The sequence below is a fragment of the Acinonyx jubatus genome, chromosome B1, assembly GCF_027475565.1.
Source record: "Acinonyx jubatus isolate Ajub_Pintada_27869175 chromosome B1, VMU_Ajub_asm_v1.0, whole genome shotgun sequence".
Classification (NCBI taxonomy): Eukaryota; Metazoa; Chordata; class Mammalia; order Carnivora; family Felidae; genus Acinonyx; species Acinonyx jubatus.
The window spans coordinates 190,568,786-190,593,835 of record NC_069382.1 but is presented as its reverse complement, the minus strand read 5'-3'; the positions used below and the strand labels follow the sequence as shown (position 1 = coordinate 190,593,835).

The following is a 25,050-nucleotide window of genomic DNA, read 5'->3' as shown; positions in this document are numbered from 1 at the left end:
ATTACATTAATTCTCATGTTTATAAGCGTGTATGTTATAAATGCCTATGTATATTACAGACAAATATGGATGTATATACCTCTTAAGTTAGAATCACTGAAGTAGGATTTTTGTGTAACCATTCATACTTGTTGCCTTGTAGTATTAGTCAAGAATGTCATAACAATAGTTAGAGAATATAAATGGAGCATTTGATGTCAAGGTCAAATGATGATTTCTAAAATAGAGAAAAAAAACAAAAACAAAACCCTACCCCTTCAAACAATGTAGTCTAATTACAGTTTAAAATTCTTTTGACTATAGAGCTTGTTGATCAATATCCTTACTTTGCTGCTGGTTTTAACAGCATGGAAATTTCACCTTTAAAATTATCTATGTAGGGCGCCTGGGTGGCTCAGTCGGTTAAGCAGCCGACTTCGGCTCAGGTCATGATCTCACAGTCTGTGAGTTCGAGCCCTGCATTGGGCTCTGTGCTGACAGCTCAGAGCCTGGAGTCTGCTTCAGATTCTGTGTCTCCCTCTCTCTCTGACCCTCCCCTGCTCATGCTCTGTCTCTCTCTCAAAAATAAATAAAAACATTAAAAAAAATTTTTTTTTAATTATCTAGAGAAAAACAAAAACACATCTAATTACTATGGTAAGAAGCTTAGGAACAACCATATCCAGTTCTTTTAAAAGAAGAAAACATTTGGTGGCGTCTGGGTGGCTCAGTCGGTTAAACGTCTGACTTCGGCTCAGGTCATGATCTCATGGTTCGTGGGTTCGAGCCCCACATCCAGCTCTGTGCTGACAGCTGGGAGCCTGGAACCTGCTTCAGATTCTCTCTCTCTTGCCCCTCCCCCACTTTCACTCTGTCATTGTCTCTCAAAAATAAATAAACATTAAAATTTTTTTTAAATAAAAGAAAGACATTTTAAAATTTCATAAGTAATTGCTTTTAGATACTTAAAAATGTCAGTCTCAAAGGGAAATTGTAAGATTTTGTAGAACAGAAATTACTGTCAGTTATTTCTTTCTTATTGGTGAATAGAGTCATTATATGAATAAACCACAATTTGTCCATTAACCTACTGATAGACATTTGAGTTGGTTTCCATTTGGACCTATTGTAAATAAAAGTACCATCAACATCTTTGTATCCTTTTTCTTTTCTGTGTGTGTGTGTGTGTGTGTGTGTGAGTGTGTGTGAGTGTACATGTGCACATAAGCACTCATTTCTCTTGGATATATAAGAGCAAAATTGCTGGTTTATAGAATGAATGCATATTTTAACTTTATTAGAAACTACCAAGTAGCTTGCCAGTTTTACACTCCAACAGAATATAAGACTGACTTTGTACTGTTAGCTTTTTAATTTTACCTACCCTGATACATATATGTGATGTCTCATTATGGTTCCAATCTGCATCTTCCTGATAACTAAGGAAGGATCTATGAAGGATCTATGAAGCACCTTTTCATACCTTGTAACCCGTTTCATTATACTCTTTTGTCAAGTTTCAGTACAAGTCTTTTGTCCATTTTTAATTCAGTATAAGTCTTTTGTTCACTTAGAGGAGTTCTTTGTGTATTTTGTCCTATTTTCTGGTAGTTGCTTGTCTTTCCACTTCACTAACACTGTCTTTTGATAACCAGAAAAATATTTAATTTTGATGGAAGTCCAGTTGTTTTCTTTTATCTTTAGTTCCTTTTAATCCTAAGAAATTACTGCCTATCCCCAAATATCGTGAAGAAATTCTAGCAACTTTGTTGTTTTATCTTTCACATTTAAGTCATTGATCTTTCTTGAATGTATTTTTGGTATGGTGTGAGAATAGGGATCAAGGTTCCTTCCCCACCCCCCACACCTGGATATCCATTGGTTCACCACCATTTTTTAAAAAAAATTTTTTTAATGTTTGTTTATTTTTGAGAGAGAGACAGAGTGTGAGCCACGGAGGGACACAGAGAGGGGAAGGCACAGAATCAGAAGCAGGCTCCAGGCTCTCTAGGCTCTGAGCTGTTAGCATAGAGCCCGATGCAGGGCTCGAACTCACAAACTATGAGATCATGACCTGAGCTAAAGTTGGATGCTTAACCAACTGAGCCACCCAGGTACCCCTGTTCGCAACCATTTATTGAAAAACATCTTCCTTTCCACATTGAACTGCGTGGATACTTTTGAAAACATGAAGTGACTGTAAATGTATGGGTCTGCTTCTTGACTCTGTTTTGTTCCAGCTAGCTATTTGCCTATCCTAAGGGTTACATTCTTTAATTTTTTTTTTTTTTTTTAACAATTAGTTTATTTTTGAGAGACAGAGCACAAGCTGGGGAGGGACAGAGAGAGAGAGGGAGATGCAAAATCTGAAGCAGGCTCCAGGCTCTGAGCAGCCAGATGTGGGGATCGAACCCACGAACCACGAGATCATAACCTCAGCTGAAGTCAGACGCTTAACTGACTAAGCCACCAAAGCTTATGATTATTTTTTTATATTATTTTATACTATTATTATAATTATTAATAATCATAGCTGACCAGTAAATCTTGAAATATGGCTGTATAATTCTCTGACTTTGTTCTTTTATGTGATTTTTTTTAACTGTTTTGAATTCTTTGATTCATCATAAATTTCAGAACTTGCTTGAGAGTTTCTAGAAGACAAAATGTGCTCGGATTTTGAATGCCATTGTATGCAATCTATACATGAGATAATTTCACATCTCACATGTTGATTTCTTCTCTCTATTCATTTATTTCAGTCTTGTAGAATTTCTGAGCAAATTTTTGTTTTCATTGTAAAGGTCTTACATATCTTTTGTTTAATTTATTCCTAGGTATTTGATGAGTTTTGATGACATAAGGAATGGCACTATTTTAAATTTTTTCCCTATTATTATTACTGTCATCTGGAAATAAATTGATTTTTGTAAGTTAATTTTGTATTTGTCCCGTAGCTAATGCACTTACTTCAAGTAGTTTGAGTCTTTTGAATTTTCCATATAAAATCATGTTCGTAGCACAGACAGTTTTACTTTTTCCTTGCAAGTATTAAACACTTTATTTTTTCATCTTCCTGCACTAGTTCTACTGCCAGGATAATGTTGAATATAAATAGTGAACATCCTTCCAGACCTCAGGGGAAAAGCATTGATAGTTTATCATTAAAGATGTAAACTGCAGGTTTTCAGTGCTCTTTATCAGATTGTGGAAATTCTTGCCTATTCCTAGTTTGCTGGGAGTTTTTAATCATGAGTGGCTGTTGAACTTTATCAGATGCATTTCTTACATCTGTGGAAATGATTGATATTTCTAGTTCCTTGTGTTAATATGAATTACAGTAATTGATTTTCAGATGTCAATCAGTCTTATATTCCTGAGGCGAGCTCCACTCAATCATGATGTATTTTCCATTTTTTATTTCTAGATTCAACCTGTGAATATTTTCTTTACAATTTTTGCCTCTTGTATTCTTGATATATAGTTTTCTTGTAATTTTCTTGCCAGGTTTTTACTATCAGGGTTGCAAAACTAGGTAGGAAGTTTAGCTGTTTATGTTCATAGGCTCTGTGTTGGTTGATGTCCCCTTAGTACTTAGTACCAGTACTTAGTACTGGTAACTTGAGTTTTCTAATTTTTCTTGATGAACTTGATAAACTCTGCTTAGAGGGAAATCAGTTTCATGTTTTTGAAGAGCCATTTTTGGCTTTGTTGACTTGCTTTCATGTTAGTCTATGTTTTATGTCATTGACTTTATTTTTTTATTTCCTTCATCTTTCCTTGTGTTTAATTTGCTATTCTTTTTCTATCTTTTTGTGGCAGAAACTAGGATTATTTTAAGCATTTCTTGTTTTCTAACATGCGTGTAAAAGTAGTTTTCCTCTAAATATGGAAATTTTCCTCTAAATATGTAGCTTATGCTGCATCCCATAAATTTTATGCTGTGTTTTCATTATCATTCAGCTTCATTCTTTTGAAATGTAAGAACCTGAAAATATATCCTAGTTTCAGAGCAAAAAAAAGGAGGAAGCTAATTGAATTTTGGTTGAAAACTGTTGCAAATATTTTAGTCCAAATTATTTTATAATCCAATTTTACTTCTCTCAGCACACATCCTTTTACCTTTGCTGTAATTTTCATGCACTAAATGTAGGTATGTGTCATTCTCAGAAAGCATGTTCATAGTGTACTGTATGTGAAGTAGGTCATTACTTAGAGAATTGTATTAAAGTTGTGTTTTGAGTTGAATTAAATTGGGTTATAAGGAAAGATAATTGGCAAGATAAAACATGATGTTTTGGGGCACACCTGGGTGGCTCAGTCAGTTGAACGTCTGACTTCAGCTCAGGTCATGATCTCACGGCTCATACGTTCAAGCCCTGTGTCAGGCTCTGTGCTGACAGCTCAGAGCCTGGAGCCTGCTTCAGATTCTGTGACTCTGTCTCTCTCTCTCTCCCTCCCCCACTCGTGCTCTGTCTCTCTCTCTGTCTCAAAAATAAGTAACATTAAAAAAAATTTTTTTATTTAAAAACGTGATATTTTTGTTGTTGATGTATACTCAGTTAACTCCTCTTTTAAAAGAGCATATAATTCCATAGTTTTTATGGCTTCTATAAAGAAAATGGTGATGATTTTACAGCAATGAAGGTTCTTATTAGTATGTGTAATATGTTCTTAGCCTTTCCATTACATCCTTTGTTTAGCTGAGCTTTGGTTACTAGATTTTAGACATATAGATTATGGATGTTTGATAGTTGCTTTACTAACTATATTTTATTTATTATAGTTAAAGTGGTATTTTATAATACAGAATCATCATTAAATCCAGTTATAATATGAATATGCTCACAACATTATAGTTAACACAGAAAATTTAAATCCTTTTTGGGTCATGACCTCTCTTACGTAGTGATTTCCTTTGTCACCGTATTTAGTATTTCGATTTAGACTCTAAATATTTATGATCTATATTTTTTCTCAAGATAAATGTTTGTTAAAAAGAGTGTGTATCATATTCATGGGACTGCTAAATTCATATGTGTGTTAGGGCACTTTAGAGTGAAATAATTTCCAATGCATTGGGATGTCTGAAATAATAATTTTTCCACTAAAAACTAGTTAATGTATGTGTTTTTCTGTCTCATATTATTCCTTTTCAAATATAGAATTATTGAAGTCCACCTTAGAAATTGTACCAGTTACAATATTATTTATAATGGATCTTGATTTTTTTTTTTTGTTAAAGTTATTAGATAAAATACTTTGAAGGGCTTTCTTTCTGTTGATCACACAGATTATTGACATTTGTTTTTCATTGACCCTTATTTCTAATACCAAAGGTATTGGAGAAGTTAATTATTCACAAAGTTCACATAGGCATCTTTCAGAACATCTTATTTAAGTTGAATTTGAATCTGTGCTATAATTTCCTATTCCTGTACAAATAATGATCTTTCTACCTGGTTTTGATGTTAAAAACTTCCAATTCTTATTTCCAACATCCAGCCAGCTACAGTTCACAGCACGTGAGTCCCCTTCTCATCCCATCTTTCAGTCTGTGCAGGCCATCACATTTCATATTGCCTTTGTTGATATCACTTGGACTGTTATGTATCATATCAAGATGATGAGATAGTTACTTTTTTTTAAGTGTATTTATTTTGAGAGAGAGAGAGGGAGAGAGAGAATCCCAAGCAGGCTCTGCAGTGTCAGCACAGAGTCCAGCGCAGGGTTATTAGATCTCAGGAACAGTGAGATCATGACCTGAGCTGAAATCAAGAGACAGACACTTAGCTGAATGAGCCACCCAGGATCCCTATTTAATGACGTTTTATGACTTGTGTATATTAAGGTACAATGCTACAGATTCCATGCATTGTTTCTTCATCCCCCCACACCCCCAAAAAAAAAAAAACAACTTTCATTCCATCTTGGAAGAAAAACAGTTTGTCTGCGTTCTTTCTCTTTTTCCATCAAAAGAATCATCTCCTTTTGATGTCTTTACTTTATAAAACTCTACATGCAGTGTGACTCTCATCCAACTTCACTAAAATTGCTTCCCTTCTGAAGATCGTGCATGTCCTCAAACAGTTGTCATTTTTTCAAGTGTTTACATCGCACGTTGATACTTCATTGCTCTTTTTTTTTTTTTCTTTAAAGCTTTGTTCACATTTTTCTTTGGAACTGTTATAATAATGCTTCGGCTTCCCTCATACTTTTCTTACCACTCCTTTCTCGAGCTTCTTGAATGTTCCCTCACTTTCTTGTAAGTTTCCCAAGGAACTACCCTCATCATTTGTCTCTGAAGTTTTCATCAGCGATACTACAAAGAATTTTATAACCTGTCACTTTTGTAAAGTTGACTCTCTTCTCGAAAATGTGGCTTATTTCCTTCCTCCATTCCATTTGCATCTGCCCACCTTATTTTGAATTCTGAACATCCTCTCAGCATGTGAAGCGTCGCCCTGCAACGCTCCACTTGCCCTCCAGCCACATACCAAGGGCACTTGGTATGATGAATACTGGTTGTTGTACGTAAGTGATGAGTCACTAAATTCTACTCTGTACACTGTATGTTAACAATCTGGAATTTAAATAAAACCTTGAAAGAAAGAAGAAAAAGAGACGATCGATAAGTGCAGCTTCACATGCAACGCTCAGTTTGTTCTCTCTGGTTAAGAATCTGTTTCTTGGTTTGCCTCTCCCTTTTTTTCCCTTTGCTCATTTGTTTTGTTTGTTAAATTTCACATACGTGTGAAATCATATGGTATTTGTCTTTCTCTGACTGATTCATTTCACTTAGCATAATACCCTCTAGCTCCATCCACATCATGCCAAATGGCAAGATTTTGTTCTTTTTTATGGCTGAGTAATATTTCCTTGTATATGTATATCACATCTACTTTATCCGTTCATCAGTTGATGGACATTTGAGGCTCTTTCCATAATTTGGCTATTGTTGAGAGTGCTGCCATAAACATCGGGGTGCATGTGACCCTTTGAATCCATACTTTTGTATCCTTTGGCTAAATACCTCATAATTGCTGGATCGTAGGATAGTTCTATTTTTAGTTTCTTGAGGAACCTCCGCACTGTTTTCTAGAATGGCTGCACCAGCTTGCATTCCCACCAGCAGTGTAAGAGGGTTCCCCTTTCTCCTCACACTCACCAACACCTATTGTTTCCTGTGTTGTTAGTTTTAGCCATTTTGACAGGTGTGAGGTGATATCTCCTTGTAGTTTTGATTTGTATTTCCCTGATGATGACTGATGTTGAATGTCTTTTCATGTGTCTGTTAGCCATATGGATATCTTCTTTGGAAAAATGTCTACTCATGTCTTCTGAACATTTTTTAACTGGATTATTTGGTTTTTGTGTGTTCAGTTTGATAAGTTCTGTATAGATTTTGGATACTCAACCTTTGCCAAATATGTCATTTGCAAATATCTTCTCCCATTTAGTAGGTTGCCTTTTAGTTTTGTTGATTGTTTTCCTTCCATATCTACCCTTTTTTATGCCAGCTTTTGGTCTTTATTGTCCTTATATTTAGTTAATGATTCTTCTTATTATAACATCTTTTAGTTCCTCCTTTCCGTTATTTTTCTCTGTTTTGTTTCTCAGATATCCACGCTTTACTATTACAGTGTCTCCTCTGTCCATCCTTCCTGATCCACTCATTTCTAACCACTTTAACCACATTTGCTGTAAGTCTTCCTAAAGCACCAGAAAAGTTATCTTGCTTGAGCCCCTATATCCAGTTTTTTGTTTTAATCACCCGCTAAATAAAACATCTCCTTTAACTCGACATTCAAGGCTAAGTATTCTGGCTAGCCTCAAAACTGTTTTCTTGCCTTTACTCTCCTTATATCCAACATGTAGTAGTCAACCATGACTACTCTCTGTTTCTTAAATAAATTCACATTTTCCTCCTTTGTCCAGTGTGTCTCCTTCCACTTGGAAAATTTACTCAAAACCATGTTCTAACAAATATTTCAACTTAGAAGTATCTTACCCAATCTAATGCATGCACTCAGTAAATACCACTATCTTTCCCTTTTTACCACACTTCCTATCCAGTTTCATTTAAGGATTTTAGAAATTATCCAGTTATTAGCCAGGTTACTCCTTCCTCCAGCAAACTTCCTCTGAAGTACTTTGAAGCTTTCTTATGACTATGTGCCATAGTTATATGTATAGATCTTATCTTTTCTAACTGTACATCCCCTGAGAGCAGGGGACTATATTTTATTAGGTCATGTAATTTTTTGATCCCCATGGAGTCTAGCATCAGGATTGCTGCGCAGTAGAGGGTTGTACAGGATGTGCCCTATATAAAGGGTCACCTCTGAAGGGTGGGCTCAGATGAGGACCAAAGTCCTAGAGGGGATGCCTTTTTCTGTTTTGCACATGTGCAGAAACCCTGTCTCCCCTCTTACATAATTGTCACATGTGTGACCAATTAACCTTATATGCAAGTCTTCCGTGTTGCCTTTGTCCTTACCGTAGTCTGCAAGTGGCTTTTTATTATGTCTTATCTATTTAGTCTGTGCCATTTCCCTTCTGCCACCAATTTCTCAAAGGTTTCTCCTATTACACATCCAGTTTAACCATCCCCATACCTCAGATTCTTGCTGCTTTCCATAAATAATTGAAGTGATCTAGTGTTTGCAGTATAATTGTTGTCATATGACTATGTTTATTTCTAAGTCATTCTTCAGACTGCTTCTCTTTTGAATCCAGGTAATTAAAACCTTAAACAATCTGAATTTCCCTTATTTTTTTTATGCCTATGTCACCTTCATTGTTTAAGCCTTTGAATTTGTCATTCCTATCTTTATGCTTGACTTTGTCATGTCTTTAAGATTCAAGTTATATTTGTTCTTATATTTTAGGTCGTTCTTCCCTCTTTCCAATAGATGATGGTCTGCTTGATGATGGCCATAATGATCAAGTTGGGGTTTTAAATTCTCCCACATGCTATTCTGCTCATCAAAATGGAGAACGAATAGAACGCTTCTCTCGAAAAGTTTTTGTTGGTGGTCTTCCTCCAGATATTGATGAAGGTAGGGTGATGATTTGAGTTTGAAACAAACAAACAGCTAAAATATAATGTGAATGGAGGTATACAATTGTTTTGCCTCTAGAGATTTTCATTCAGAATGGACATCCATTTCTATTTCAATATTTTATCACCTGTTGAAATGTTAAATCGGTAATTGGACAGTTTCAAGTTTTTTTCTTTATGTGTTAAAATGCATATGGTTACTATGAACATTTTTTTGTAAATAAGATGGTCATACAAAAATCTTTTCTTACAAAATTTAAAACCTGCTATGTTACCATAATACAACACACACGAAATAAAGGTAACCAGCCATGGAACTCTCCCTGCAGTTCATGATAGTCAAAAGTTTAATTCCTTTAAGGATGCGTAGGCTTTTAGAAGCAGGTAAGAAAAAGGCAGTAAAACCCCCAAGGGTACCGGAAACAGCATAAACAGGAAGTTCAGGTTATACAAAGGCATGTATAAACGTGTAAAAAATATTCATGTGTAATAATAATAAAAGAAAATAATTCAGGGTAAAGACTTAAAAGTACTGAAACTGTCTTAATGTTTGTAAGGTTGTGGGAAATCTGCCACTCTTAGTAACAACTAATAGGATATTGCTACACTTTGAGACATTTTTCAGTTATGATTCAAATATCCACAAACTTATTCTAAGGACTCATTAGTATAATAAGGTTTTCATGTGATGAAATAACCTAGACCATATCATTGGTTTTGACCTCGGTGTATTTCAGCGAAACTACCTGACATGTGTCAGACCTTAGTATGTTTTATGAGTATGATAACTTTATATGTCTTATTTGCACAGAACTTTTCCCTATAAAATTTTACTTATTAAGCAGTAACAATCTCTTTATTTAATTTGATATACTGTTGGCGTGTTTTTCAAGGCAGTAATATTTACGGTTTGGTGTACTAAAATCCATTAGTATCCATACAGTGTTATATAAAATTTTAAAACTCACACTGAATTGACTGCTCTGGCCAATGTGCTGCTTAAAATTGAATTAATTTTGACTAAAATAGCTATTTAGTTCATATATCCTTTTAGTAAGGCTATTAGACATGTTTTGAGTTTTCATATTCTAGTTTATCTTAGGCTACTTGGTACTTTTAAACATTAAATCTTTAACTTATACAGGAATTTTTTTTTAGAATGAACCATTAAAACTAATTCCTAATACATATTATTATACTTTTTTAGATGAAATAACTGCTAGCTTCAGAAGATTTGGGCCTTTGGTAGTAGATTGGCCTCATAAAGCAGAAAGCAAGTCCTATTTTCCACCAAAAGGTAAGAGTTGTTATTGTTGATATTTTCTAGGGAATCAGTTTTATGAGAGCAAATAAGATACTGTCAATTACTTTGTGTTTTCTTTTAGAATTGCATATCATCACACCTTTATATAAAACTAATAGAGTAACTTGTGAAGGCTGGTAATGTGTCAAAGTGAGGAAGAATGGTCCTTGTGACTATCCTCATTTCCTTTAAGGCAATCAGGAATCATAAGACACTTGTGCTACTATAAAAGATATGATTTGACAATGATTTCAGACTCAAACCAGCATTGAGTAATTTCTCCGTCTGAAGCATCCTTCTAAGTAACTTGGGTACAGACATATAAAAAAGTGTCCCTCTACACAGTGAAATTGAGATCTGTGTGAAGTGAGAAAAAATGTGTATAAACACATGAGTAGTATAAATATTGCAACATTTACTCAGGTGTTCCAAATAATAGCAGATAACAACAGAGCGATACTTAACTCTGTGGGTGAATTTAACAAGAGGAGAAAGTGTCTGGTCCAAAAACCCCATTATATGAAGAGAATACCTAGTTGTGTTAGTGACTTACTGCTAGGATACTACTGCGACCTGTCAGCGTAGCACAAGAGTCACAAATTACACTATCATCCATGAGCGAAGCAAAGCCACTGTCAGGGGAGAGAGGAAGTATCTCCCTGCCCATGATGAGCAGGGAGGTGAGGGGAGAGAATTTAACATGAATACAGTCAGGTTGTTGATGGCAGATTCTCTGAAGTGAATAAAATGAAAGGGGGAGGTTGAGAAACTGAGATTTTTCTTTGAACATCGTTGAAATATAATTTAGAAGGAAAAAAAAACACTCACTCATGACTGAATGAATTTTCAAGCCTGGAAAGAGACTCCAGTAAACCTGCTAAATGGTCTGATTTTGGGTCTGAGAAAGAATAGTTACTGGCATACAAAAACTAGTTAAAGATTTCTGAATGAATTATATGGGCCATCTCCACTTTTTGTCATTGAGAATTCTAGAACCTCCATTACTAGTTCATGTAGATTTTTAGAGAAATGAAATCATTCATGTGATTCTTGTTTTACACCTTAAGATCTTAAGGAATCAAGAGTATCTTTTGAGTAGGATTCTGAGTCCCAGGCCTCTATAAAAATCTGATTAAAGCTATGTACCTTTTTCCATGTAACCCTAAGGTTTCACCCAATTGTGGAGTTTACTGGACTTGGAGGCCCTGATACCTGGTTTAGAGAGAAAATTCGCTGCATATAGATGTAGACGTTCATTTGTTAGCTGAGTTTTAATCTATTGTTGTCCATTGTTTTACTCCCTTGTCCTTTTATAAAGCTTATTGAGTGTTCAGTAAAAATGCCAGTTAGTTTCTGATGTTCCTGCTCAAGTTACCACTACGGTGGCCTACTTCAGGAATGTGACTAGTCTGTCCATACCTCTGGCTGTCTCCAGTTTTTCTCCCACAGTACAGCTAGAGTAATCTCTCTGAAAATTCACCTGATAGTGCTATTCCCCTGACCCTCTACTTAAAACCCTTCAGTGGTTTCTTTTATTGTTAGAATAAAGGCAAAAATGCATTTGCCCTGCCCAGCCTCCCTATCTCTCTGGTTTCTTCTACCGCTGTTGCTTCTGGCTGCCTTCTGGTTCCAAAAACTGGCCTTGTTCTTTCCTACCTCAGGGCCCTTACGTATGGTGTTGTCTCTCCCCGGAGGTTCTTCTCATGGGTCTTTATCTACATATCCCCTGCTTATTTCAGTTTAAATATTTGTTGCTCACAGGAAACTTTCAGGACCGACCTAACGGTTCACATCCTCTTGTTTTAGGTTCTCCTAGCACTGTTCAGCCCTTTCATAGCACTGGTCACAACTGCAATGTTAGATCTTTATAATTCTACAAATCTTTGACAATTTTATTAATATCCAGTTCTTGCCTTAGTCTATAGGACTATGCCTTTACTCATCTTTCTATTCTTGGTAATTCACAGAATGATAATTGACTAACAAATGATATAAACAACAATAAATACCATAGAATACAGAGATTCCTTTGACCTGAAATAGGTAGTTAAGACCTCACTGAGAAGTTTTGAACAAAATCTAAAGGGTACTGTGCAATTTAGATAGACATCAAGAAGTTGAACAGAGTTCCAGGAAAGAATTGAAATATAGTTTTAGAAAGGAAGGAGAATTGGTTTGTGTGGAGACAGGTGTCCGTTTTTTGCCTGAGTTTTTTTCATATAATAGGATGGTGGACTCGAAGCCTGGAAGGATGCGTTGGCACAAATTTAATCAAACACAATGGTTGCTGTCTTTGTTGCTCTTGTCATTGTCATTGTGGTTTTTGTGGTGATGGTTAGTTTATTTTCTGAAACTGGAAAGCAAACAACACAAAACTCACAAAAGTAGCACTGGCAAATCATAGTTTTTTTGGTACAACTATAGTTAATTGTCATCGCCAAAGGCCAGTGTTCCCAAGCCTTGTTCTCTCAAGCAGTGTGGTCATTGTTGTAATTCATTTTCCGTGGTTTGGAAAACACTGGTATGAAAGCATCCAGTTAGTGAAGCTGCCTTGTGATTAAGGCAGTGCCATGAGCCCTTGGATACCGAGCCACACATGTACATGTGTTTTCTTTACAGTGAATGAGGCTCCCCCTATGTGGGTATCAATTCGCTGTATAGTATGTGTTTGGTAAGAGTATTTTAATACTAAATGGCTTGCCTTAGCTAGATCATAATTTACTTGCCACACTGCCTAATTAGTTTTGTGATACAAAACGTTTCGTCCCTAATAATCACACAAATAATTAAGCAATATAAAGTATTACTTTAAAACCAAGTAAAATGAAAATATTAGTATCAAAAATTAGTATCACAAATCTTAATGTTAAAAATACTAAATTTACAATATGATTTTAGTAAATTGGTCGTATAACCTATCAGTTATTACAGAAGTTATAACTCTCAAATCCTTAGCTTGTATCAAAACTAAAGCCTTCACCAGTATGCATTTTTTATTTTTTTAGGCATATTTAAATTATTTCTAGCAATTGAAAAGGTCTAAGATGTGTTTTTTAATCTTGTATAATCATACCTTTGGAAGTTTCTATTTGCATAGGTTAGTTTGATGGCTTTATTTATGCAATCAGGTATTATAATTTTATTAAAATAAAGCACTTTTGTGTCACAATCGACCTTTGTGGCAGTTACAGCCATTGTTAGCAATAAAGCTGTGTGTTTAGATTTCAACATAAAACATGACCTCACACTTACCATTCATGGCATGATGGAACAGATGTGCATGGCCTGCTCGATGACTTCTTCATAATGGAACCAGATTACAGTTCTCCAGGTTTGTTTGCATAGAAATCTTGCCAAGGCAAAGGGGTATTTTTTGGTCATTTAGTTCTCAGCTTCTAGGAATAATCGTGTAATGGTGAACTTGCAGTGTAAACTTTGGTACCTTCTTTTTATAATGAAGTCTATTCTGCTTAAAGATTGACCACTGGTAATCACAAAGAGAGGAGGAAGGGCATATTTCCCAAAGGTACAGAAACTAAGCAAGAGCTTGGATCCAAAGTCCAAACATAGTCTCCAGACTATGTGAAAGGAGTGTTCCGCTGCTTATCCAACTTGAGGCTTGATTTGAAAGTTCTAACCCACGCTGAAGGAACCCGTTTCATTCCAACCTCCTTAAGGTAGTTTTCTTAGTATCATTTTGAAGTTGTCTTGCTGTGGACTTTTCTCCTCCTCATGGAAATTCTTGGGCCTTTCCAAGTATGCTCTAGTCCCAAGTATGCGCCAGAACATGTCTTACCCTGAGGGCATTTATAGGAATCTTCAGCTTCTAACGTTAGTGTGTTAATCTTGCCAAGTTCTTTTCTTTTTTAATTTTTTAATGTTTTATTTTTGAGAGAGAGACCGATCATAGTGGGGGATGGGCAGAGAGAGAGGGAGACACAAAATCCAAAGCAGGCTCCAGGCTCTGAGCTGTCGGCACAGAGCCTGACTTGGGCCTTGAACCCACGAACTGTGAGATCATGACCTGAGCCAATGTTGGACACTTAAGTGACTGAGCCACCCAGGCCCCCCAACCTTGCCAAGTTCTTTAAGAAGACAGTATCCTGGGAGATCTTAGGGGCTGTCCCGGGTTTAAAATTACTCCACCAGCTACTTGCTTATGTGACTGACTTTGGGCAAGTAATTTAGACTTGTTATGAGAATCATATGACATAATTTATGTAAAGCTCTTAGCACAATATTGAATAGCACATACTCTATAGAAGATAGCTAATTAATGAGTATCTGTTTTGTGTGTATTCCATAGGATGATAATCATGTTCTCCTTTGGAAAGTGTAATGGTTCTAGTTCTATTTGACAGTTAACTTTTTTCTTTTCTAATAGCATGTATTTTCTAAACAGTACTGAAGTTTGGGGGGAAATCACTTACCTTCACATAATTGCCTTATTTTTAATGGTTATTACAGGCTATGCATTCCTTCTCTTTCAAGAAGAGAGCTCAGTTCAGGCACTAATTGATGCTTGTATTGAAGAGGATGGAAAACTCTATCTCTGTGTTTCCAGCCCCACCATCAAGGACAAACCAGTAAGTAAATACTACTTGAACTTTAGGCTACAAATGCAAGTTTACCAAAAACTGTTCTGAGACCATTGTTAGTGATAGAAAAAATTAAAAAAGAAAAAAAGAAATTAAAAAGAAAGTTAAACTGCCATATTAAGAGTTCAGTTTTTAAAAATTTGGATAATTTTCAGTATCTAGGTTAAAAAAATAATTTGTTTTGAAATCCAACTATCCAAACTTTTGAAAACTGAAAGGACCACTGTTAATTGGCACAAAGCAGCATAAGCTATCAAGGGAATAAGACCCATTGCAGTAATGTAATTTTCTTCATAGGTTCAGATCCGCCCTTGGAATTTAAGTGACAGTGATTTTGTGATGGATGGTTCTCAGCCTTTGGATCCTCGAAAAACAATTTTTGTTGGAGGTGTTCCTAGGCCATTAAGGGCTGGTAAGTAGAATGTTAACAAATGTGGCTTCTTTAAAAAAAAAAAAAAAAATTAAATATTAATTCAGTAAACATCTGGGAGCTGTTGTGTGCCTGTCCCTATTGGGTGGGCAGGGGCAGATTCCTCATGTTCCAGTAGTTGTTCACTACACAATCCTGAGAAGCATTCTTGAAACCATCGAGTCACTGGAGAAGTGGACATTCATCTATCAATATTATAATAGTTAACTCCAAGCAGACTCTATAAGCAGAATCCAAATACTTCTGACTTCTTAAATATAATTCTCTAAGATAGAAGGATTTGGGCTGTGTTTGTTTTATGTGGGTTGATTCAGATATCTGAAGAAGAAATACGGGATTTTTTTTAAATAGTGCTTTGATAAGTAATAAATTTCTGCTCATCAATAACCAGGAACCATTTACCAGACGATGCCATATAGGAACATAATTTATAGACCTAAATACCCACTGTGCAAGCATGTTCTGTGATTCCGTGTGCCTGTGAGTGTGTTAGTGCCTTCCACCACTGGAAAACATCCTCTTCCAGTATAGGAGATGCATGCTAAAAGAACCATTCATACATGTAAATACTTATAGAACATAACTGCTACAAAGAAAGACCACAGAGAATAAAAGAGCATATAGCCCAGGAATGTGGAGCCATCTGATCTTTAAGACACACTTGAATTTTAGCTGACCTACAAGAACAGAAGGAGAAGAGTTGGGGTGGCAGAAGGGTTTTGAGAACTGTGTTTCACACAAAGGGAACAGCATGTTCAAAGATTGTTAGTGGAGGGAAGCAGAATGTGTTGGAGGAACTGAAAGAAGGCCAGAGTGGGTGACTAGGGGTATAAGGAGGGAGGGGAAAGGCACAAAAAGGCATTGAAAATGTGAATGAGAGTCAGGTCATGGAAGTTTAATAAGCTGATTAGGCATTTACCCTCAAAGCCAAGGGAAAACAGTGAAGAGTTTTAGGTAAGTGTAGCTAGCGACACATTTAGGGGGCAGCTGAGTTGGGAGTAGATACAGGTAGACCATGTTAGCAGCCTATCTTTGCGGGACAGGAGACAGATAATGGGAGCTTGGATTGGAGGTGGCAGTGGTGAGAGAGCAGAATGAATGCATGTTCCTGTTCATTTGTGAGGTAAACACAAAGACTGACTTTCAGCTTTCAGTCTTCAGCTACTACATAGATAGTGAGATACAGGACCCTAAGAAGGAAGATTGTGGTCTTGGTTTTGAAGGCAAGTTTCTGGTACCCTGTAGAGCTAAGTAGAAATTTCAGTTCAGCCATTTGTATCTGGTATCTTCTTTAAAAGAATCCCTCTTGCTACTGTTTTGAAAATAAATTTTGAGGGGCCCTGCTGCTGTTTTGACTGTAAATCAAAAGCAAAGAGATAAGGCTATTGCCACAATCCAGAGGAAAAATAATAATAGCTTGGAACAGGATGTTAGGAATGGAGGTGAGGAGATTGGATTTTAGATATGTCTTGAAAATCAGGTTCATAGGATTGCATGTACAGTGGGGGGGAAAAGAAAATATGATGAAACCAAGGCTCTTGGCAGCTTCATCTTTCATATTAGTTACCAAGTGAGTCAGCAAAACCTCATTAGAGCAGATTTAATGGGACGATGGAATATTAGGAGTGCCATTTTGAACATACTATGTGATAAGGTCTGTTAAATGTCAATATGCAATATCCATCATTGCATAGATGAGTTTGGAGTCCAGAGAAGAGGCCTGGGCTGGAGACAGGAATTTAGGAGCTGGAAACAAGTAGATGGTATTTAAAGCCATGACATGGGATGAGCCACCAAAGCCACAAGTGTAGAGAGAAACCCACACACTGGAACTTAGGGTACTCTGACATTGAAAAGTCAAGGAGTGGAGGAAGAACCAGCAAGAAAGACTAAGAAGGAATTACAGTGAGGTCATAGGAAAATTAGTGGAATAATGTGTCTTGGAAGCCAGATGGAGAAAGTATTTCAAGGAAAAGGAAGAGATTAACTAGGTTCAGTGCTGCTGATTGACCATTGTATTCGGCAATGGCATGAGAAATTAAAATGGAGTCATAGGGTGAAAGTCAAGCTATAAAGGGTTGAACGAGGAATGGGAAGACAGGGATTGGGTAGTATAAGAAAAAAAAATTAGTAATTTGGCTATAAAGGGGAACATAGAAATTAAGCAGTCACTGAGAGGGAGAAAAATAGAGTCAAGAGATTTTTTTTTTTTTTTTTTTTTTTTTAAGATGGGGAATAAGCCAGTATAGATGAAAAACTGGTGATACACTAAGGAGAGAAGAGAATTGCCAGGTGACTCTGTAGTGATAGCAGGTTGGGTCCAATATGCAGGTGAAAGGATTGGATTTAGAAAACAGCATGAAACTATCCTGTTGACTTTTCCTTTTTAAGAAAGACTTAAATATTTTTGATTTACTGTGTTGTCTCACCTTTGATGGGAACTTCTTTTTCTTTTCAAGTGGAACTTGCTATGATCATGGACCGGCTGTATGGTGGAGTTTGTTATGCAGGAATCGATACAGATCCTGAGCTAAAATACCCAAAAGGTGCTGGTCGAGTTGCTTTCTCCAATCAGCAGAGCTATATTGCTGCCATCAGTGCTCGGTTCGTTCAACTTCAGCATGGGGATATTGATAAACGCGTAAGTTACCTATTGGGAAGTCATTTGACAACATCCTCTAATGTGTTGAGTCAGTAATATAATTCAAACACTTTATTTTTTTATACTTTTTTTTTTTTTTTAACTCTTAGAGTTAAAAGAGTATTATATCAAAATATCCCTGCAGTGCCTGGGTGGCTCAGTCAGTTAAGCGTCTGACTTTGGCTCAGGTCATGATCTCACAGTTCAGGGGTTTGAGCCTGCATCAGGCTCTGTGCTTACAGCCTGGAGCCTGCTTCGGATTCTGTCTCCCTCCCTCTCTTTGCCCCTTCCCTGGTCATGCTCTGTCTCTCTCTTTTTCTCTCTGTCTCTGTCTCTCTCTCTGTCTCTCTCTCTCTCTCAAAAATAAACATTAAAAAAAATTTTTTTAATATATCCCTGAAATGTAAAATTATTGAACATACTTTGAACTTTAGATACAATATTCAAAATATAAATGTCATTGTAAAAGCATGTCAAGTTTTGTTGTTTTTGTTTTTGTTTTTTGTTTTTTATCCACCAGTGAAGTCTTAATATCCTTCTTACCATGGAGGCAGAGCTTGTTTTAAGAGCTTGTACCCTGAAGCCAGACTGCCCCGGTTCCGGTTTCTACCATGTGCTCTGTAATCCTCAAGAAATTAACCCTCAGTGTGCCTTCTTTCCCTCACTTATCAGATAGAAAGCACTATTGGTATCATCGTGTCTCTTTCACAGTTATTTTGAGGATTGAGTGAGTTCACAGATGCAGGAGCACTTAGAGTTTGGCACTGAGTGTTATTTAAGTGTTTTTATTTTTTATTGATCATAAAATTTAAAATAAAAATACACTCTGTGTATTTCCCTTAATATACACAATAATAAACCTACAAATAAACTAAACCTACAAAATAATTATCCTAGGGGCGCCCAGGTGTCTCAGTCCTAATAAGCATCTGACTCCTGATTTCACCTCAGGTCTTGATTTCACGGTTCATTGGTTCTAGCCGCATGTCGCATGTCGAGTTCTTTGCTGACAGTGCAGGGCCTGCTTGGGATTCTCTCTCTCTCTCTCTCTCTCTCTCAAAATAAATAAATAAACTTTAAAAAGCTTCTCCTAAACTTTAAAACATTCACTCTTTAATAGCATTGTTTAGATCATCATAATAAGAACTTTTTAGGAGGTCCTATGAATGGTAACTAACAGCCAGCCCATTGAATAATTGCTAAGTGATAGCACTGATTACCATCCAAAATAGGGGAAAGGAGTGACCGAAACTCAATTGTTCACTTACAAATCTGTTTCATACTAAAATCTATTCATAGTTCCTGTATATAGCTAAGCAGTATTCCTAAACAATCATGGTTGCTTTGTAGTACAGATGAGGTATACTAAGAATATGAGATAAATTAACTTTTATGTCCAAAGTGGTAGATATAACTTGAGTGCATATTTATTATCCCAGTGTAACAGTTTCTTGAAGTTTCTTCTCCAAAGCTGTCTGTATATAAAAAGACTATTTTGGAGGCAGGGGAGCTGGTTAAGGAATATGGATTGACTAGACCATGGACTCTAAAGGTAGTCATCAATTTAATTACCAATTTCTAAATTACCATTTAGAAAAAAAAAAAGTACAGCATAGTTTCAGTTCATACATGCAGGGGTTTTTGGTTTGGTTTGTTTTTTTGCACTGTTACTTAAAATGTTGCAAAAAAATAAATAAGTGGAGGGTCTCTGTTTTAATTCCAACATGCACAAAAATTGGTTGAACTGGAGTCCCTCTAACCCAGTGGTTTTCACCCTCAGCTGCACGTTAAAGTCCCCTGGGAACTCAGAAAAATCTTGACATCTGGGTCCTCCCTCCACCCCAATTCTGTTGTAATTGGTGGGGGCAGCAGGAATTTATAAAGCTCCCAAGTGATTCCAGTGTGCATTGGTGCTTGAGACCACCTATCTAGTCTAACCTTGACTTTTGCGGAAAAGCGAGCCTGTTGACTGAGGAAGTTACTTACATTGTATGTAATTGTAGTTATTTAACATGCAGAAGCACAGGGAAAATTGGTGGAGGGTCAAACCTCATCTTTCTTTGTTTCCAAAATGATAGTGAAGGATCAATTATTTGGGGAAGAGTATTGATTCTTAAAGAGCAACTGAAAACACATACATGACATCTTAAAAAGGATGAAATGTTTATTTTTTAAGGTATGTGTTACTAAGGTATATTTTGAATTCTTTTTGAAATAATTTGAGGGGTGCGTGGCTGACTCAGTAAGTAGAGTGTGTGACTCTTAATCTCAGGTTGTGAGAACTCAACATTGGGTGTAGAGAGTACTTAAAAAATTAAATCTTCAAAAAAAAAAAAAGACTTTAAGCCTTAAGAATTCTGTAAGTCACCTGTATTATTTATAAAAAAAATATATTAAACCATTAACCTTTATGCCTTTCATGTCTCTACTATGAATATAGTTATGAAACCATAAAAACAGATTAATTTTACATTTATAACTGATAACCCAAAGATTTGGAGAAGATTAAAATTGTTTATTCAGAAAATACAATAGTTTATTCAGGCTACTTTTTTGGCTCAGGAGCACATCGGGGTTTAATGCCTATCTCCTCAATTGCTAGGAAACACAGTCACCACAAAGGTGTAATTCATTATCATTTTTGTATGTTACTCCATGTGTAATATCATTCACTGTGCCTTCTGGTACTTACTGAAGGGAGTTGTGTTACGCCTCAAGTTGGATAACTAAATATTATTTCATTAGTTATGACAAAGTATTACAGATAGGTTCTTCTGAAGTAAAATGAGGAAAAGCATCATAATAGAAAATAAAAATAGGTACAGAACTGATGAAACTCAGATTCCTCACATATGCAAGAGATTAATTTTTAGAGATTATTCGTCAAAAATAAGGTTTGATTATACTCCAAAATCATAAATTTGAAATCAAATTTTCTATTTTTGAAGTCTGTGATTTTGAAAGTGAGTAGATTGGCTTCATGAAATAATATCTAGAATTTTAAAACACAAAAAACTGAAATCATTGCATTTTCATATTTTATTCAGCAGTTTTACATTAAGTAACTCCTGAGCACCAGGCATTTTATGAGGTATTATGGAAATGAAGTAAACCACACAGATACTCTGTCTTTAATTAGCTTAAAATCTTATGGTAAAAGCAAGAGATAAAATCATGAGAGAGAAACTTAGCACACATAAGTGTACCACATTTACTCAAATATAGTTTCTACTTTGTGCTAGAGATTCTGCTAGGTCCTGGGAACTAAGAAGTGAGCAGATGCTTTCCCTGTGCCCATTTTGTTTATCATCTAGTAAAATGAAATCCAGTAAGTCTCTTGCTACTTTGAGATATTCTTTGATAATTTAATTATAGTTATAATATTGTATCATATAAGAATAGTGTTATAACTGTATACACATAAAAATATTATAATGATGATAATGAATCAAAAATGGCAGCCTGGCAATCAACATAGAATTCATAAAGGAAAAAAGTTGAAACATAAAGATTGAGCATAAAAATTTTTAAATTAGTGTCAAAGATCTTTTTAAAAACCAAAGGCCAATGGAAAAAAGGTTTAAAATCTTTAACTGGCAATGAGTAATTATTAAAAAAAAAAAAAAAACCCTCCAGCAGGAAGATATGCAAAAGATACAGACAGTGCAGAAAAGCAAAATGTTCAATGTACGTAAAATATGTTTATCCAGCCCTAGTCCATGAAATGCAAATATAAACAACTTAATTCCATTACCTTTCTTTCAGATGTTTGTTTTACAGTTCTTGTCATCAACTTTTAGATTTTTTTCCTGTTTGTTGTTGCTGTTGTTACAAATAATGCTTCAGAAAATACCCTTATAGGGGTATCTGGGTGGCTCAGTCGGTTAAGCGTCCGACTCTTGGTTCAGCTCAGGTCATGATCTCAGTTCATGGGACTGAGCCCCACATTGGACTCTGCACTGACAACACAGAGCCCGCTTGGGATTCTCTGTTTCTCTGCCCCTCCCCCATTCACATGTGTGTGCACACACACTCCCTATCTCAAACATTTTTTTAAAAAGAAGATACTAGGGGCGCCTCAGTGGCTCAGTCGGTTAAGTGTCCGACTTCAGCTCAGGTCATGAGCCGGTTCTCAGCTCAGGTCATGAGCCGGTTCATGAGTTCCAGCCTCACGTCCAGCTCTGTAATGACAGCTCAGAGCCTGGAACCTGCTTCCGATTCTGTGTCTCCCTCTCTCTCTCTGCCCCTCCCCTGCTTGCACTCTCTCACTCAAAAATTAACAAACATTAAAAAAAATTGTTTTAAATAAATAAAAGAAAATGTCCTTACATATTCATTTTCTGCATACATGCAAGTATTCATACGTTCAGAATAGGAATTGTCGGGTTGTTATTTTATACCTTGGGCAAGCACTACTTTACCTCTAACCAAGCCACTTAAACACTCAGTTTTCCCCTCCCGTCCCCAGGAGAGGCTGAGGTCTGAGGCTGCCGGACACCGTCCAGACGAAGATGGTAGCCCTCCACTGGGAAGGTTATTACAGCAGGCAGCACTGGCTTACAGAGTCTGCTGTGTGCCAGGCTCTGTCCTGAATGCTTTTTTACCTGCATAATCTAATCCTCACAACTCTGTGAAACAGGTGCTAGTATTCTCACTTGACAGACCTGGAAACTGAGCTTTAAGAGACTTAGCGCCCCGAGCTGAGTAGAGTCTGAGGTCTTCTCCTGAGTCAGGCCTTCTCAGTGGGCCTTTGATTTTATATCTTAGAAACTCACTGACTTCTAGACACGCCCGTAACCAGATTATCCACAGTTCTGGTCTGTGTGTGTGCCAAGGAGGCACCAGCAGGGTACAGACGGAAGTGCTGCGCTGCCCGGCGGCCGTGGGGTTGGGCCGGCTCTCGGGTGGTATCGGAATGAAGGGGAAGGTGGGAAAACCACTCGTCTCCATGCCCTTCTCTTTCTCACTCACAGTCACCGCCCCCCCCCCCCCCCAGAATATTAACACGCTCTTAAAGATGGCACTTCACCAAAGGTGAGGGTAGAATGTTAGATTTACAGGATTAGCTGTCTTTGAAAAACATAGTAAACACCACTCAGTTTATAGTCCTCTGAAGAAAACATCAAAATAAAATAAAGTTACCCAAACTAAAACCAAGTGCTCATTTAATCACGTGGTCATTTATGAACATGAAACGTCTTGTAAAAAGATGATTAGTGCAAGAACAGAGTGGCCTCACTGTTGTTGGTTTTGTTTCGCTTTGTATTTACCTACTACATGGGAAAGCTCTTTCCCTGGGAAGCTGCCTACTTCCTCAAGGTTAAATGCGGGTCCCGTTCTTGAGAACACTGAACATTTTAAATTCGCTACAGCGGTTTCTGAAGCAGCCTTCGTGAGACCTCTTTTGCCCTCTCGTTCCAGGTGGAGGTGAAGCCATATGTGCTAGATGACCAGATGTGTGATGAATGCCAGGGCGCGCGCTGCGGTGGAAAATTTGCTCCCTTTTTCTGTGCCAATGTCACTTGCCTGCAGTATTACTGTGAGTTTTGTTGGGCAAATATCCACTCTCGCGCAGGACGTGAGTTCCATAAGCCATTGGTAAAGGAAGGTGCTGATCGCCCACGTCAGATCCACTTCCGCTGGAACTGAGACTAGCACACCGGCCTCCGTGTGACACGGAAAGAAAGGGTGCATGTGGCTTACTGTGTCTGAAGACGCGACACGCGGAAGAAATAAGTGCATTCTTCTGCTTTCCCCCCAGCTACCAGTACATGCATCTTTATCAGCAGCCAAAACACTACAAGCCTCTTGTTTTTCACCAAAACCCTACATCTCAGGCTTACTAATTTTTGTGATATTTTCATGTTAAAATAAAATGTTTTTTTGTATTTTCTCCAAGTTATTTTTATATGTAAAGTTAAAATTAGATATGAGAATGTTTTGCGTAGGGGCAAACAGTCTGCTGCTATATAGTGGGTGAAGCGTGCACTTATTTCTAAACGTGGGTTTTTAACTTCAAGATCTGCCCCAGTAATTTACCAAAGGTAGCAAAATAATAGTGGAGATGGAATATGTCTGCTACAAATGCTTATTTTTATTGTTGCTATTTTCAGTGTATACATAAACTAAAAATTAGGGTTGGTTTTTTTGCTCTCCATTTTGACTTGCAAGAAATAATACCTCAAGATAATCTGATTTATTAGCTATTTTTAAACATTTTTAATCACAAGCTGTATTAGCTTTGCTGCTATATAGGTGTTATGTGTAAATGCCACCTATTAATACGGGATTGAAAACGTTAGAGACACTGCATTGCAGATAAAATGCAGGCAGCACAATATGGCCTAAACTGCCATAGTTTTAGAATGTGAAAAAAAAAAATGCATGTTTACTTACCTGTATACACCTTATGCATGCACTAGAGTTATTAACTAACAAGAGGTGAGGTATTGCAAATGTTCAAAAAAGCTCTCTTGAATCTAGGTAGCATGAACAAATTATAAAATTTGTTTAAAAAAAGCAAACTTGCATGCATTATTGTGACTTCAAGTTAAAAAAATTGTCCTACATGTGTACAATATGCAAATTAGTTTTAGATTAGAGAGTGCAGCCATTTTGTGATCTGGTCGGTAGTGGAATTCGATTTTATGCAGACTGGATGTAATATTTGTAATCCCTGTGCAATTTTGTGATGTGCGGTTCTAATTCATGTGCAGTGATAATAGTATAGGTAAAAGATTGAGAGAAGAAAAATACTAGAATTTTAAAGAAGGTTGATTTTAGCCCCTTTGATAGTTCATGGTTAAGACATCCTTTATAAACCAAAGATGGCCAGCACACTGCTAACCAGTCACCAAATGTAAGACCCACAGGAAGCCCATATTAAACAAATGAACTTTATAGAAGAGTGCAAAACTTTAGTAAACCTAAGTAAAGTCAAAATGGAGATGGGGAAATATACAGATGGCTAGTTGCATAAAATTTAATTTTACCTTAAAGACAATGGTGAAATCTGGCTTAAACTTGCTTACACGT

General features: G+C 36.6%; 1 protein-coding gene across 10 annotated transcripts in view; it reads left to right on the top strand.

Moving 5' to 3' along the window:
• The window catches only part of CPEB2 (cytoplasmic polyadenylation element binding protein 2), a 72,357-nt gene that overhangs the window by 44,885 nt on the left and 2,422 nt on the right, over window positions 1-25,050 (top strand). For 6 of the 10 annotated variants that reach the window (XM_027038603.2, XM_027038470.2, XM_027038199.2 and 3 more), the window contains 6 exons: window positions 8,871-9,041; window positions 10,251-10,340; window positions 14,814-14,932; window positions 15,242-15,356; window positions 17,834-18,015; window positions 23,437-25,050. The exon at window positions 23,437-25,050 is cut by the window's right edge and continues 2,422 nt beyond it. In XM_027038603.2, coding sequence (XP_026894404.2) covers window positions 8,871-9,041; window positions 10,251-10,340; window positions 14,814-14,932; window positions 15,242-15,356; window positions 17,834-18,015; window positions 23,437-23,664 — 905 coding nt within the window. In that variant the 3' untranslated portion in view covers window positions 23,665-25,050. Of the gene's footprint in view, window positions 1-8,870; window positions 9,042-10,250; window positions 10,341-13,620; window positions 13,678-14,813; window positions 14,933-15,241; window positions 15,357-17,833; window positions 18,016-23,436 lie in introns of all 10 variants that reach the window. The other 4 variants (XM_027038324.2, XM_027038047.2, XM_027037972.2 and 1 more) reach the window with 1 other exon arrangement.